This window comes from Tauraco erythrolophus, chromosome 5 (assembly GCF_009769465.1).
Source record: "Tauraco erythrolophus isolate bTauEry1 chromosome 5, bTauEry1.pri, whole genome shotgun sequence".
NCBI classification, from domain to species: Eukaryota; Metazoa; Chordata; class Aves; order Musophagiformes; family Musophagidae; genus Tauraco; species Tauraco erythrolophus.
Genome location: NC_141469.1, coordinates 20,185,166 through 20,200,670, shown reverse-complemented (window position 1 = coordinate 20,200,670; position 15,505 = coordinate 20,185,166). Strand labels below are relative to the sequence as shown.

Below are 15,505 nucleotides of genomic sequence, written 5' to 3'. Positions count from 1 at the left end.
TCTTTCTCTCTTTGTGATGATGATGTTTCACATTTGTTAAGTGCTATCCAGTGGCTCAGGGAACAACAAAAGCCCCTTCATGTCTCTGGTTTTGGGACATCCTTTTGTCAAGGGAGACATGAAGCCACATTCCTGGTTTTGTCAGATACAGGCCAATTTTATGCTTTCTAAAATGGAAAAGAATAGAACAAATGGAAGATATAAGAAGGGAAGCTCCTGGCGGAAAGTGAAACAGCAAACCCACATTTCTCAGGGCTAGCTGTAAGGATGCTTACTTGGAATGTGGATAGCCACCATTCTTTTCCTTGCTGCATCCCAAAAGGGCTCCTACTGAGGGCTAAGATTCTACTCTAACCCAGGAAATGGCATCTTGGACTGTGAATACAGCTGTTTTTTTCTGTGAATACAGCTGAATTTTCCTGTTGTCTTCTTTAGCTTGTTTAAATAGATTGCAGAGAAGCATGCCAAAGCTGGTGCATTCTAGGGAATACCAACAGGATTGCAGTAGGTAAGCCAAGGGTTGGCATGGCATTGCTGGAGGATGGCAATGCTAGTAGGAACATTTATGCTGCTCCTGGGAGTACAGAGGGCTCAGGAGTATATCTGAAATGCTTGTGCACCAACACAATGCAGTATAAGAAACAAACAGGATGAAATGGAAGCGTGGGTCAGCTCCCAGAGCTACAATATGATTGGTATTAGTGACACTTGGTGGAATGAGTCCCACAATCGAAGTGCTGGAATGGAGGGCTACAGGCTGTTCAGGACGCATAGACAGGACAGGCAAGATGGAGGTGTCGCACTATGCATAAGGGAGAGGCTTGATTGTACAGCCCTTACAGTTAGTGATGATATGGTTGAGAGCCTCTGGGTGAGGATTAGGGGGATGGAAAACAAAAGGGATGTTGTACCGGATGTCTACCAGGATGTAAGCACTGATGAGTTATTCTATAGACAATTAGGAGGACTTTCTGGATGAGTAGCCCTTGTCCTTATGGAAGATTTCAACTTCCCAGACATCAACGGGGAATATCATACTGCTATGACAAGCAGGTCTTGGAAATTCTTGACATTTGTAGGAGATAACTTCTTGTCACAGGTACTCAGAGACCCAACTAGGAAAGATGCCCTCCTAGACTTGCTATTTGTGAATAGAGAAGGACTCATGGGGGATGTGATGGTAGGTGACTGACTTTGCCACAGATATCATGAAATGGTGGAGTTCAAAATTTTTCATATAATGAGAAAAAAGGACAGCAGAGTTGCTACCCTGAATTTCAAGAAAGCAAACTTTAAGCTGTTCAGGGAGCTATTTAGCAGAGTACCCTGGGAATCTGCTTTTGAGGGCTTAGGAGTCCACAAGTGCTGGTCAGTCTTTAAGAACCACCTTTTAGAAGCACAGGAGCAGGCAACCCCACTGTGTCATAAGTCAAGCAAGTGGAGCAGAAGACCAGCTTGGCTGAACAGGGAACTCCTCGTGGAGCTCGAGAGGAAAAAGAAATTGTATCATCTCTGGAAGTGAGATCAGGCTTCACAGGAAGATTACAGAGCTGTGGTTCATATATGCAGGAAGGCACGAAAGGCCAAAGCTCAACTAGACCTGAAACTGGCCAGTGTTGTTTCAAATAACAAGAAAGGCTTTTTAAAGTATGTTAATAGCAAGTGATCTAAAGAAAACATTGAACAGATACTTGTTGAAGATGGTCATCTTATCAATATCTCGATAAGAGGGCTGGAGCACCTTTCCTATGAGGACAGGCTGAAAGAGTTGGGGCTGTTCAGCCTGGAGAAGAGGAGGCTCCGGGGTGACCTTATAGCGGTCTTCCAGTACCTCAAGGGGGCCTACAGGAAAGATGGGGAGAGGCTGTTCAGGAGGGCCTGTTGTGATAGGACAAGGGGTAATGGTTTTAAAATAGAGGGAAGTAGATTCAGATTGGATATTAGGAAAAAATTTTTTACCATGAGATTTGTAGAACACTGGAACAGGTTGCCCAGAGAGGTGGTGGATGCTCCATCCCTGGAGACATTCAAGGCCAGGTTGTACGAGGCCCTGAGCAACCTGATCTAGTTGGAGATATCCCTGTTTCTTGCAGGGGGGTTGGACTAGATGACCTTAGAAGGTCCAGCCCTAACCATTCTATGATTCTATGATTCTGTGATCTGACTAATAGGGATGAAGAAAAAGCAGAGACATTCAATGCTTTTTTTGCCTCAGTCTTTAATAATACTGATAGACTTTGGGCTGCCCAGTTCCCTGACTCAGAGGACCATGAGTGTGGGAACAGTGACTTTCCATTTGTGGACACTGAATTGTAAGGGACCAGCTGTATCTGCTGAATGTTCACAAGTCCCTGGAGCCTAATGGGATTCATCCCAGAGTAACGAAGGAGCTAGCAGATGTTATGGCAGGACTCCTCTTGATCATCTACCAAAGGTCTTGGGAGTTTGGGGAGGTCCCTGCTGACTGGAAGCTGGCCAATGTTATTCCAATCTACAAAAAGGGCATGAGGGAAGACCCAGAGAACTACAGACCTGTTAGTCTAACCTCAGTGCTTTGAAAAATTAAGGAGATTATGGTACTATTGAAAGCCATTTAAAGAATAATGTAATCACAAAGAAAAAGTTCTGTTTAACTAATCTGATATCATAGAATCATAGAATCATAGAATGGTTAGGGTTGGAAGGGACCTCAAAGATCATCTAGTTCCAAACCCCCTGCCTTATCCTTCTATGATAAGGTCACCCGCCTAGTGAATGAAAGGAATGCGGTGGATACAGGTTTTCTGACTTTTGATACTCTCCCTCACAGCATTCCGGACAAGTTGTCCAGCTGTGGGATGAACGGGTTCATGGTGCACTGGGTCAAAACCTGGCTGAAGGGTAGAGCTCAAAGGGTTGTAGTGAATAGAGTGATCACCAGCAGTGTTCCTCAGGTTTCAATTCTAGGGCCTGTTCTGTTCAATATATTTATCAATGACCTGGATGCAGGAATTGAATGCACCATTAGCAAGTCTGCTGATGATACCAAAGTGGGAGGTGCTGTTGAGACTTGCCTTTCTTGAGGGACAAGATGCCTTGCAGAGGGATCTAGCTAGACTGGAGCATTGGGCAATGACTAACAGGATGAAATTTAACAAGTCAAAATGCCGGATTCTGCATCTAGGATGGATTAATGTGGGGCACAAGTATAAATTGGGAGAGGAGAGGATGGAGAGCAGCTCTGCAGAAAGGGATCCAGGGCTGCTGGTCAACAGCAGGCTCAATGTGAGTCAGCAGTGCCCTGGCAGCCAAGAGGGCAAACTGTGTCTTGGGGTGCATCAAACACAGCATAACCAGCCGGTCAAAAGAGGTGATTATCCAGCTGTATTCAGCACTGATGCAGCCTCACCTTGATTACTGTTTGCAGATCTGGGTCCCACGATTTAAGAAGGATGTTAAGGTCCTTGACTGTGTCCAGAGGACAGCAACAAAGCTGGTAGAAGGGTTGGAAGATATGTCCAATAAGGAGTAGCTAAGGACTTTGAGTTTGTCTAGTTTGAAAAAAAGGAGGTTGAGGGGCAACCTCTTTGCTCTCTACAGCTTCCTGAGGAAGGAAAGAGGAGAGGGAACTGTGGATCTTTTCTCCCTGGTATCCAGTGATAGGACACGTGGGAATGGTTCAAAGCTGCATCAGGGGAAGTTTAGATTGGATATTAGGAAGCATTTCTTTACCGAGAGGGTGATCAAACACTGGAACAGGCTTCCTAGAGAGGTGGTCAATGCTCCGCGCCTGTCAGTGTTTAAGAGGCTTCTGGGCAGTGCCCTTAGTAATGTACTTCAACTTGGTCAGCCCTGAATTGGTCAGGCAGTTGGACTAGATGATCGTTGTAGGTCCCTTCCAACTGAAGTAGTCTATTCTACATCTATTCTTCCCACAGTGTTGTCACTCACCTGTGAAGTAGGAGAGGTGATCTCAGTTGCTTTGGCACTGTATGCCAAGGGCTCTGTCCATTGGGATGGAAGGACTGATAGCCTGGACTCACGCAAATCTGGTTCCTGTGGCAGGGATGGTGGAACCACACTTCATAACCATAGTGCATGTGGGAGGCAAAGTACACCCAGCCTGCTCTATATTATTTAAACATAACATGAACTGAGGAGATCAGGCATTTTTTCCCCCTACCCTCTGGCAAACCAAGTTTGGTACTTCAGCTGGTTACTGCCTCTTCAAAGCTGTGTACTGTCAAAGTGATGGCGTAAAGCTCACCTGGGTCATGACTTAGAGGCAATGTAAAGCCTTGGTGCAGCAGCACAGATAGTGATTTCTTTCTCTTTGCACTGTATGTTCAGTAGTTTATACTGTTTTATTCATGTTTTAGGACATTTAATCAAACTGTTGGAACTTACGAGGAGCTTCAAACTTACCTTGAAGGTTATGTGGCTAATCTGGCCCAGGCTGATGAAAAGCGACATGCAAAGTAAGTCAGATGATGTGCTAAGTACATCTTTAGCAGTAATCATAAAAAAGAGTGATAGATATGTAAGTAAAATCATGGATGGTAGTTGATGGAGATGGACCCTTAGAAATGATAGCAATCACTATTATATAACTGTCTGGATATGCTTATGGTGTTCAAGAAATTTTTTCTGAAACAAAAATTACATAGAATCTCAATATATTGACTTCCAACCAAGAATTTGCTCTATCCTACAAAAACTAAGCTCAGAAAAGAAGTGAAAGTGTGCTCAAATAATTTTTTTTTTGCATTCTGATGGTAAATTCTTTGCCTGTTAAAACCCCTAAAGGTCAACTTTAACTCCCAATTGAGTTAATGAAATGTTATTACTGTACAAAAGACTAATTACCATTTCAAATAGAAATAAGCAGACATAAAAGAAACAGTTTATTTTTAATGATTCAGTGTAGCACTAGTGCTATTAAAGAGTTTGCTTTTAGCTGTGGACCAAACTTTCAGTTTATCTGCCTCTGATTTCAACCTGAGCACTGTTGGAAGATTAGCAGAGTATTTTTTTCTTCTTTAGAAATATAGCTGCACTTTTATTTCTGATCATTCTACTAGAACTGGTATATAGCGCTTCAGAAATTGGTTCTTCAACTTGGAGTGCCCAAAGTTTTGCAGCTGACTGGACAATTAGGAACCTCACCATGGATCAGCTCTTTATAAAAATACTGTTGATTGTAGTCAGTGAACTTCAGTAGCATTTTGCATCTACTTTACTGCCACAGGATGTCCAGAAAGAAAGTGCTTCTGCATAAAATAAAATTAAGATCCTATTAGGAAATAAGAAGGCTTTTATTTTTTTTTTTTTTTTTGTAAGAGTATTAGAGTATTATGATACAGGTTGCTGTCAAGGAAAGCACTAACCTATGTTAATTTTCTTAATGCAGAGGAAGATCCTTCTGTGGACAGTTGACCAAAGAGGTGTCTTTGGAGGTGATAGAGCTGAAGGAGAAAGTAGCCCAGTTCCCTCCTTCCCCATTCCAGAATTTAGAAGTTGTCACAACTCTGGGTGTTGGTGGGTTCGGAAGGGTTGAGCTTGTAAGAGTTTGTTTTAAACATATTCAGGCAGTTCTGTGTCTTAGATGATTGATTTAACCATTGAAAAATGTGAAGGCTTTTAATATTCTGCATGCTTGTGCCTTTCAGGCAGAGGTAATTCTATATAAAGCGGTGCATAGTTAAAAAGTATTTTCAGGACTTCAGTGTTCAAAGAAACAAATCCGTTCTTGTGTGCCTTTGTCCCCTGCTGATAAAAGTACCTTCCTGGTCACTAGATATATATTCCTCAGCTTGTGCACGTGGAGTTTACACATGTGCCTACCTGCATTGCGTTCCCTGAATTGAAGGCCTTTTCCCAAGATTCTGCCTGGACCTGAACTAATCTCCAGTACCATATAGCCTATGTTGTTAGAATTGCTTTGGTATGCCCCACAGCAACTATAACTAGTGTGATCTAGCTCTGAGCTGTGTTGACTTTGAATTTCCAACAGTTTGTAATGGCTCTTTTGAGTCATATTCAGTAGCGTGAACCGCTGTGTTTCTGGGATGCAAAGAGCCTCATTAGACTAAAGTCTTAAATTCCACTCTTCTTTGGCTGAGTAGAAAACATCTGAAAAAAATGTGAATGCTTCTTGTGCAGGCTGCCGAAGGTAATGGGAAATTAAAGGAGACTATATGATTTTAGTGAAGTCAATAATCCCTTACAGTAGTTAGACCATCAATTGTTTTATTCTAATTCATGCTTCACAAAACAAATTTCCACACTGGCTGACTGCCCCGATAGAAATTCTACAACATCACCTGAATAATAAGCTAAAAACTGAATTATCAGGCAGCTGTAGAACACCAATAGCTGCTTCCTTGGTTTCCTGGAAGCCCTGTTTTAACTTCCACCTCTTTATTGCATATTGGATAGTATTTCAGTGTAATGTAAAATAATTTGCAGTCTTCATAAACTGCTTCTGCTTTTTGTTCTTTGTATTATGCTAGTGTTTAGAAATCATAAATTGAAATTAGGACCCATTGTGGTATAAACTCATTGTAAAATATAGTACCTATCCAAACTGCTGCTATTTTGCACACATAAAATGAACACAGGGAACCTTCTTCTCATTTTACAAGTGGAAACCAGGATACTAAAAAGATCTAATGCTTGACTTAAAATCATACAGAACAGTTCTGCAGAAAATCTGGACTTTGACCTTCATTACAGTCATCAATTTCAGTCCTGAAAGAGATGGATATCAGTGTACCTACTAAGAACAGATTGGTAAAACATCCTTTCTTTGCCTCACATGTACTTATTATTTTTATTCACAGGTTAAAGTGAAAAATGAGAACATGGCTTTTGCTATGAAGTGTATAAAGAAGAGACACGTAGTGGACACCAAACAACAAGAGCATATCTATTCTGAGAAGAAAATCCTTGAACAGATATGTTCTCCATTCATTGTAAAGTGAGTAGACTATAAGGTTTCCTTGGAAGCTGACCCCCCCTTGATCCACTGGACAGCGTTATTAAGGCTGAGGCTTGGCATATGTGAGTTCTGGAGAAAAGACATTGCAAGTCTCACATTTTATTTTGCTTTTCCTAAATTGCTGCCATTTGTCTCCACAGACTATACCGCACATTCAAAGATAGTAAGTATGTGTACATGCTACTGGAGGCTTGCCTTGGAGGGGAATTGTGGAGCTTGCTGAGAGACAGGTAACCGCAAACAATGTGGAAACTTGTCCTTTAAAATCATCAGTCGGCTTCATACATCTGCCGAGTAGGTTCTCTCTCCAAGGCTGTCCAATGAAAAGATGTTTGGTTCAGGTTTCAACCACGAGTGATGTACTGAAAGTTAGTGCAAAAAAGCTGTTAATATTCTGGGTTATCTGGTCAATGAGCGAGGCATTTTTAGAAGTTAATTGTCTGCAAGGACTGTTATTATTTTTGTTCCAGGGGCAGCTTTGATGAAGCCACTACCAAGTTCTGTGTTGGGTGTGTGACAGAGGCTTTTGACTATCTACATCACATAGGAATTATCTACAGAGACTTGAAGCCAGAAAATTTAATTTTGGATGCTGAAGGATATATAAAACTGGTAAGATGTAATCCCTTTGTAATGTTATTCTTTTGTGCCTGTATCCTGTTTTCTTGCAGAGGGGATAGAAATAGATAGCATGTGATTATAGTACCAGGATCCCGAAGTTTAATAACCCTTACGCTTCAGTAGAAAAGAGGGCAGGCTACTCATTGCATAGTGAGAAATGAAGGTGTTGCAAAGCCATTGCAAGCCACAGACAAACTGGGATTTGCAGCCTCTGAGAGCTCTTGCCACAGCATAAACAGCAAAAATAATTTCTCTCAGCAGCCAATCTTAACGTAAAGGCAGGAACCACTTTTCCCAGGTGCTGAATTATCTCCCTGTCTGGCCTCAAGCAACCATAGGTTCTACATTATCTCTGTAGAGAGGGAACACAGTAAGAGCTCCTGCCATACTTGCTTATGACTGTGAAAAGTGCAAAGAGCTTGAAACACCCGCTCTGAGGACAATGAGCAACCCCCATTTTCCATGGACTGTAAATCTTGTGTCCCCAAGGAAAACATGGGTTGTTCTATCCAAAAGGAAAATAACTCAGGAAATTACTCGTGAGAATAAATGGATCGGTTCTATAACATTTGGTAATCCAGTGGAATTACTTCTTTCTTCTTCACAACAACACTATGTGATTGTTTTAGCTGTAAACTGGTAACTCTGAGATCTTTGCAGGAGGTGAGGAAGCAGTTAAAACCTTAAGGCTTCCCAGTGCAAAACACCTCTGCATTGTGCAGCATATGTTGATTTTGATCAGGTTGATTTTGGATTTGCAAAGAAGATCGAATCAGGGCAGAAAACCTGGACGTTTTGTGGAACCCCTGAGTATGTTGCCCCTGAAGTCATTCTGAGTAAAGGCCATGACTTCAGTGTGGATTTTTGGTCCCTTGGGATTCTTGTTTATGAACTCCTTACTGGCAGGTAAGTGCCTCCTACTCCAAGTTCTTACCTTCTTTGTTTTTAGAAACTTTTTCAAGGTTATTTTTAAAATAAAGTTTAGGTTTTTTCCCATCAGTAAATAGGAATGACTCACAAAATAATACTTCTTTTTGCCTCTTATGCATGTCTTATCTTCCATCATTTCAGAAACGTCACGGACAATGTGTAGGACATATTCTCAGTTCTGGCTTATCCATCCAGGGAAAAAGCCAGACACTAGCTATAAGTGGCTGATGTAGAGCTCCTTTAGCTGGTGATGATATTTCCTGTGTGGAACAGCTGGCAGCAAACTGTTCTTTTACCCTTTCATGGATGACGGGGTACAGTGGGGTGGGTGAACTGTAAGCAGGGCTCATTCTTTGCCTCCGTGCATGCTTCTGAGCCAACTCTTTGTGAATGCTCAATGGTAGTACAACATGGAAGCTTCTCTGAGTTAGGCTAGAGACAGAGCTAACTTAGAGGGACACATACCGTCATGTGTTTTCCCTGGTACCTACAGTAAGCTTCTCAGCTTCAAACCTTTCTAATATGTTAAACAGACTGAAAGGCTGAATGTTGTAAAACTGGGAAGGTGGGGTTTTTTTTCCATATTCTCAAATATTTGCTTTGATGAGAAATGGCCATGGCCATATCTGCTCTTGCCAGCCATTCCATTTATCAGTGTTGTTTTCTTTTTGTAGTCCACCATTCTCTGGAGCTGATCAAATGATGACATATAATTTGATTCTCAAAGGCATTGAAAAGCTGGATTTTCCTAAAATTATAACAAGGCGGCCTGAGGATTTGATCCGCAGACTCTGCAGGTAGGAGGGGCAGTTTGTGGCTGAGCCAGGTGTAGATAGATTGAGCTATTAAAGATACAGGCTAGAGTGCTGAATGCCTGAAAACTTCATTTAAAATTGTTATGCCAAGCATGGTCTATTCTCTTGTATTCAGTACGCATTCGCACCTCTGAGTGCGTGTCATACCTCTTAGTCTGCAGAGGTATAACCTACACATGCAGGCTGTGGGCTTTCTCTATGTCTGGGCTTTCTTCTGAAACACATCTTAGGGAAAATTTATTAAGTGCAGCTCAGGAAAGAGCTAAATTATTTAATTTTATTATCAAACACAGTGTTTTTAAAAAATGTTTCCAAAATTAGTTAGGCATATAGCTTCTACAGAAAGCGTAGGGCACTTAAAGACCGATTTAAGCCCACTTGAAAATATGCAAAAAGGTGGTATTTCAAAAGGGCCACATAACTCAGAAGCATCAGTGCACAGTGGCATGCACAACCTGTGGCTGGTGGCACTGCTGACTTTGAACTCCCAGCTCCAGTGAGATTTCATTCACGGCTCTAGAAACTGTATACACCGTGTTTGTGCAGCAGGACTGAAAGGATCTTTGTAGCTGGAAATTTTTGGTCTGCCTCCTTTTGTAACTCATGACTAGACCTGCTGGCCAAGAAAAAAAAGGCATGCAACTAAAATTCAACTAGTTGATTTCCTTCTGCTGCTTCTCACAGCAGAGTGATACTGTTCTGGCTTCCTGGAAGTTTCTTCATCCTCAAAAGAAAAAAACAGTGAGCAACACCTCATTATGTCTCCTTATGAGACCACTTGTTGTATGCAAGATCCTTCCCTGTGTAACTGTTAAATGCAAGCAGTTAGCACCTGTAAATGCTCTTTTAAAAAAAGAATAACATTTTTTAAATTCTTATCTGTATTCTTTTTATGTTTTTTTTTAAGGCAAAACCCTACAGAAAGATTGGGAAGCCTGAGGAATGGAATTAATGACATCAAGAAGCACAGGTAAGTGAAAGAGATTGCCAAGAAGAAAATTTGATTTTTAATTTGAAAATATTTTTAATAGATTAGTAAACCCATAAAGATCCAGGCACTTCCAGGCATATTGCGTAAGAGAGATCTCTGTTGCTATTGAGTATATTTGCAACTACGACAAGCGATGATACAAACATAAATCCTCAGCATGACTACCTAGAAACATCTTGCTTACCGGATTTGTCGCAAGTTGCTGATGTAGGAGTTTAATTCAGTTCTCAGAAAAATTGATGCCAGTTCAGCATCTGCCTTTCAGACCTCCCGACCCTTAAACAGTTGCTTTTTAAGAATGATAGTTAAGAGCTCCAGAGCAATATTAGGTTTTTGTCCTCTTTCTTCTAATGAAAAATGCCCTCTGTGGGTTAAATATTTCCCGCTTTTTCTTTTTATCTGAGTTGTTTCTAAGTCCTGCGGTCTGTGCTTGGGAAAAGAAGTACTTTGACTTTTCTGCTTGTCTTCGTCTTCTCATGCTGTTAACAGAGGGTGGAATTCCAAGGGGACACATGCATCTTTGCATGACTGTGCTTATGCATATATTAACCTGCCTGTCACTTTGGCACTTCTGTTCAGAGGAGATGCAATTTATCTGGTAGTCCTGAAGCTCCCCCTGCCACCACTCCCTTGTATGGCAATGACAGTGCTCAAGTTTCCTCCTGCTAACAACTATGTTGTCACATGGGTAGAAGTTGTCATGACACATTTTTGTCTTATAGAATCATAGAATGATTTGGGTTGGAAGGGACCTTAAAGATTATATAGTTCCATCTCCCCTGTCACTCACATCTTCCACTAGATCAGGTTGCTCAAAGCTTCGTCCAGCCTGACCTTGAACACTTCCAGGTATAGGGCAGCCACAACTTCTGGGCAACCTGTTCCAGTGCTTCACCACCCTCAGAGTGAAGAATTTCTTCCTTAGGTCTAATCTCTTCCAGTTTAAAGCCATTACCTTTGTCCTTTCACTACATGCCCTTGTAAAAAGTCCCTCTTCAACTTCCTTGTAGGCTCCCTTTTAGTACTGGAAGGCTGACAGAAGGTGACCCTGGAGCCCTCTCTTCTCCAGGCTGAACAACCCCAACTCTCTCAGCCTATCTTCACAGGAGAGGTGCTCCAGCCCTCTGATCATCTTAGTGGCCCTCCTCTGGTCTCATTCCAACAGCTCCATATCTTTCTAATGTTGAGGTCCCCAGAGCTGGACGCAGTACTCCAGACGGGGTCTCACGAGAGCAGAGCAGAGGGGCAGAATCACCCTCCTTGACCTGCTGGCCATGTTTCTTTTGATGCAGCCCATGATACGACTGGCTTTCTGGGCTGCCAGTGCACATTGCTGGTTCATGTTGCGCTTCTCATCAACCAGCATCCCCAAGTCCTTCTCCTCAGGGCTGTTTTCAATCCAATCCCTGCCCAGCCTGCATTTCTGTTTGGGATTGTCTTGACCCATGTGCAGGACCTTGCACTTGGCCTTGTTGAACTTCATGAGGTTCTCATGGGCCCACCTCTCAAGCTTGTCAGGATCCCTCTGGATGGCATCCCTTGCCTCCAGTGTGTCAATTACACCACACAGCTTGGTGTCGTCAGCAAACTTGCTGACGGTGCACTCAATCCCACTGTCTGTGTCGCCAACAAAGATGTTGAACAGCACCAGACCCAATAGTGACCCCTGAGGATCGCCACTCATCACTGGTCTCCACTTGGCCATTGACCACAACTCTTTGAATGGGACCGTCCAGCCAATTCCTTACCCACCCACTCATCCATCCATCACATCTGTGTCTCTCCAATTCAGAGACAAGGATGTCATGCAGGACAGTGTCAAATGCTTTGGGCAAGTCCAAGTAGATGATGTCAGTTGCTCTTCCTTTACCCACCAGAACTGTAACCCCATCGTAGAAGGCCACCAAATTTGTCAGGCACGATTTGCCCTTAGTGAAACCACATGAACTGTCATCAATCACCTCCTTATTTCCAGGTGCCTTAGCATAGTTGCGAGGAGCATCTGCTCCATGATCTTTCCAGGCATAGAGGTGAGACTGACTGGCCTGTAGTATCCTGGGTATTCCCTTTTTCCCTTTTTAAATATAGAGGGCTGTTTCCCCTTTACCAGTCAGTGGGAACTTCACCGGACTGCCAGGACTTCTCAAATATGATGGATAGTGGCTTAGAAACTTCATCTGCCTGTTCCCTCAGGACCCGCGGTTGCATCTCATCAGGTCCCATGGACTTGTCACCTCCAGGTTCCTTAGATAGTCTTGAACCTGATCTTCTGCTACAGTGAGCAGTTCTTCATTCTCACAGTCCCTGTCTTTGCCTTCTGCGACTTGGGTGATGCGGCTGGAGCACTTGCCAGTGAAGGCTGAGGTAAAAAAGTCACTGAGTACCTCAGACTTCTCTATGTCCTGGGTAGCCAGGCCTCCCGATTCCTTCCAGAGAGGACCCACATTTCCCCTAGTCTTCCTTTTATCACTGACCTACCTATAGAAGTTCTTCTTGTTGCCCTTGATGTCCCTGGCCAGATTTAATTCTATCAGGCTTTAGCTTTCCTAACCTGATCCCTGGCTGCTCTGATGATTTCTTTGTATTCCTCCCAGGCTATCTGTCCTTGCTTCCACTCTCTGTAGGCTTCCCTTCTGTGTTTGAGTTTGTTCAGCAGCTCCTTGTTCATCCGTTCAGGCCTCCTGGTGTTCCTGTCTGACTTCCTCTTTGTTGGGATGCACCACTCCTGAGCTTGGAGGAGGTGATCTTTGAATATTAACCAGCTTTCTTGGGCCCCTCTTCCCTCCAGGGCTTTATTCCATGGTATTCTACCAAGCAGATCCTGAAGAGGCCAAAGTCTGCTCTCCTGAAATCCAGAGTAGTGAACTTGCTCTGCTTCCTCGTTGCTGCCCTAAGGATCTTGAACTCCACCATTTCAGGGCACTACAGCCAAGGCTGCCCTTGAGTTTCACATTCCCCACCAATCCCTCCTTCTTGGTGAGAACAAGGTCCAGCATAACACCTGTCCTCATTGGCTCCTCTATCACTTGGAGAAGGAAGTTATCATCAACGCATTCCAGGAACCTCCTGGATTGCCTGTGCCCTGCTGTGTTGACCCTCCAACAGATACCAGGGTGGTTGAAGTCCCCCATGAGGACCAGGGCTCGTGAACATGAGGCTGCTCCTGTCTATAGAGGGCCTCATCTGCTTGGTCTTCCTGGTCAGGTAGCCTGTAGCAGACCTTCACTATAATGTCACCTGTCTCTGCCCTCCCTTTAATCCTGACCCATAAGCTCTCAGTTAGCTCCTCATCCATCCCCCAGTGGAGCTCCATGCTCTCCAGCTGGTCATTGACATAGAGGGTGACACCTCCTCCTTGTCCCCCTTGCCTGTCCTTCCTAAAGAGCCTGTATCCTTCCATTCCAGCACACCAGTCATAGGAGCCATCCCATCACATCTCCGTGATGCCAAGAAGATCATAACCCTGCAGGTGTGCACACACCTCTAACTCCTCTTGTTTATTCCCCGTGCTACATGTGTTTGCATAGAGGCATTTAAGTTGGGCCCCTGATGAAACTGACTTACTGGCTGGAGTGGCTGGAATTCCCTTCTGCTGCTCTTCACTTGCTCTCAGCTTCTCTTGGGCAAGCCTGATATTATCCCCCTCCCCCTTTAAGTCTAGTTTAAAGCCCTGTGAAAAGCCCCACTAGCTCATGAGCCAAGACACTTTTGTCCCTTTGAGAAAGGTGAATCCCATCCGGTGCCAGAAAGCCTGGTGCCATGTGGGCCATCTCATTACTGAAAAACACAGAAAATAACCCTCATTCACACGTTTTTCAGCTGTTAATAGTACAATGACAGAAAACAATCTGTCTTTCTCTCTTGGTGTCTCCCTGTCTGTCTCTCATTTCTTTTTAATCAGGTGGTTGAGTGGTTTAAACTGGGATGGTCTGCAAGTGAGGAAATTAACATCGCCTTTAAAAAGAGAGGTATTGGCTTTGGCTTTTAATATCATAATACTTTACTAATATAATGGTGCTTGGTCACAAAGAAACAACTGAAGGCGAGAGCGAGATTTATCAAAGCTGCGTTTAAATTATTATAGCTCACCATTTTTAATGAAAATCAAATGAAAGAAAGAGAGACAGCAAGCGATACATAGCTTAAATTCAGTTTTAAAATGGAAATATTATTATTAAAATGCACAGGCGTGCACTTTGCAGTAGATTTTCATTATTACTAGAATAGATGATATTTGGTCAGAAACAAATACTGAAAAAACATATTTTCCTTGGTAATGGGTACATTATTAAGATACACTATTCACATTATTGTGCGGAGTACCAATTCCTGTATTCTCTTACTATTGAGTAACAGAACATCCTTGAATGAGCTTCCTGTTTTAAATGGGCTATTTCTCTTTGCCCTGAAATGAAAAATGATTGAAGGTAAAGAATTTTAAATTCCCTTTGAACTCAATTTGAAACAAAAACCAATTCTGAGATCTGCTTTGAGTAGCTACCCCGTGAGTCTAGATTTGGTCTTAAACAAATCTGAATCAAAATTGTACACAGTGTGGCCCAGTTTTCTTACTGACTTTGTAGGCCTTTGGGTGAAATCTAGGATTTGATAGTATTTGGGGATTTTTTTTTTTGTGTAAGGAGGTGAATGCTACTGTTCTTTTGTACAATTTAATTACTCAGTAATTTATCTTTTAAAGAATGAGGAATTGCATCCATTGAAATAAGTCATCCACATCATGGTAGTCTTTCATTCCTCCACTGGTAGCAATAAAAATGATGCATAATCAAGGGAGAGTATTTTCAAAAATTATGTACTGAAACAACTATTTTTTTGTGTTTTTAATGTCCTAGTTGTCTGGACCAACTGATTACAGCTACTTTGACAGCTATCCACCTGAAGAGGGAACCCCCCCAGATGAACTTTCAGGCTGGGACAAGGATTTCTGATATTTTTTCTTCCTGGACATTTATAGAGACTCATAGGCATCAGTTCTAAACCTGCTCTCTTGTTTCTTGCTTAAAATCAGATTACACAAGGTTTGTGACAACCACAATGTTCCTTGAAGGTCAGAAGACAGTACAGCAATGAGAATTTGGATAATTCACCAAAATCTATGTGCACCTCTTTATAACAAGTGCATGCATTCAGTCAATAGATGCAACCTGA

General features: G+C 42.6%; 1 protein-coding gene across 5 annotated transcripts in view; it reads left to right on the top strand.

The window, feature by feature from the left end:
- PRKG2 (protein kinase cGMP-dependent 2) overlaps nt 1–15,285 on the top strand; it is a 37,315-nt gene extending 22,030 nt beyond the window's left edge. For 2 of the 5 annotated variants that reach the window (XM_086611479.1, XM_086611478.1), the window contains 10 exons: nt 4,359–4,457; nt 5,390–5,540; nt 6,822–6,958; nt 7,120–7,209; nt 7,450–7,591; nt 8,343–8,506; nt 9,205–9,327; nt 10,253–10,315; nt 14,238–14,304; nt 15,190–15,285. In XM_086611479.1, the coding sequence (XP_086467605.1) occupies nt 4,359–4,457; nt 5,390–5,540; nt 6,822–6,958; nt 7,120–7,209; nt 7,450–7,591; nt 8,343–8,506; nt 9,205–9,327; nt 10,253–10,315; nt 14,238–14,304; nt 15,190–15,285 (1,132 nt within the window). Of the gene's footprint in view, nt 1–362; nt 378–4,358; nt 4,458–5,389; nt 5,541–6,821; nt 6,959–7,119; nt 7,210–7,449; nt 7,592–8,342; nt 8,507–9,204; nt 9,328–10,252; nt 10,316–14,237; nt 14,305–15,189 lie in introns of those variants that run through there. The other 3 variants (XM_086611480.1, XM_009977879.2, XM_009977878.2) reach the window with 3 other exon arrangements.
- Nucleotides 15,286–15,505: the final 220 nt, after the last annotated feature.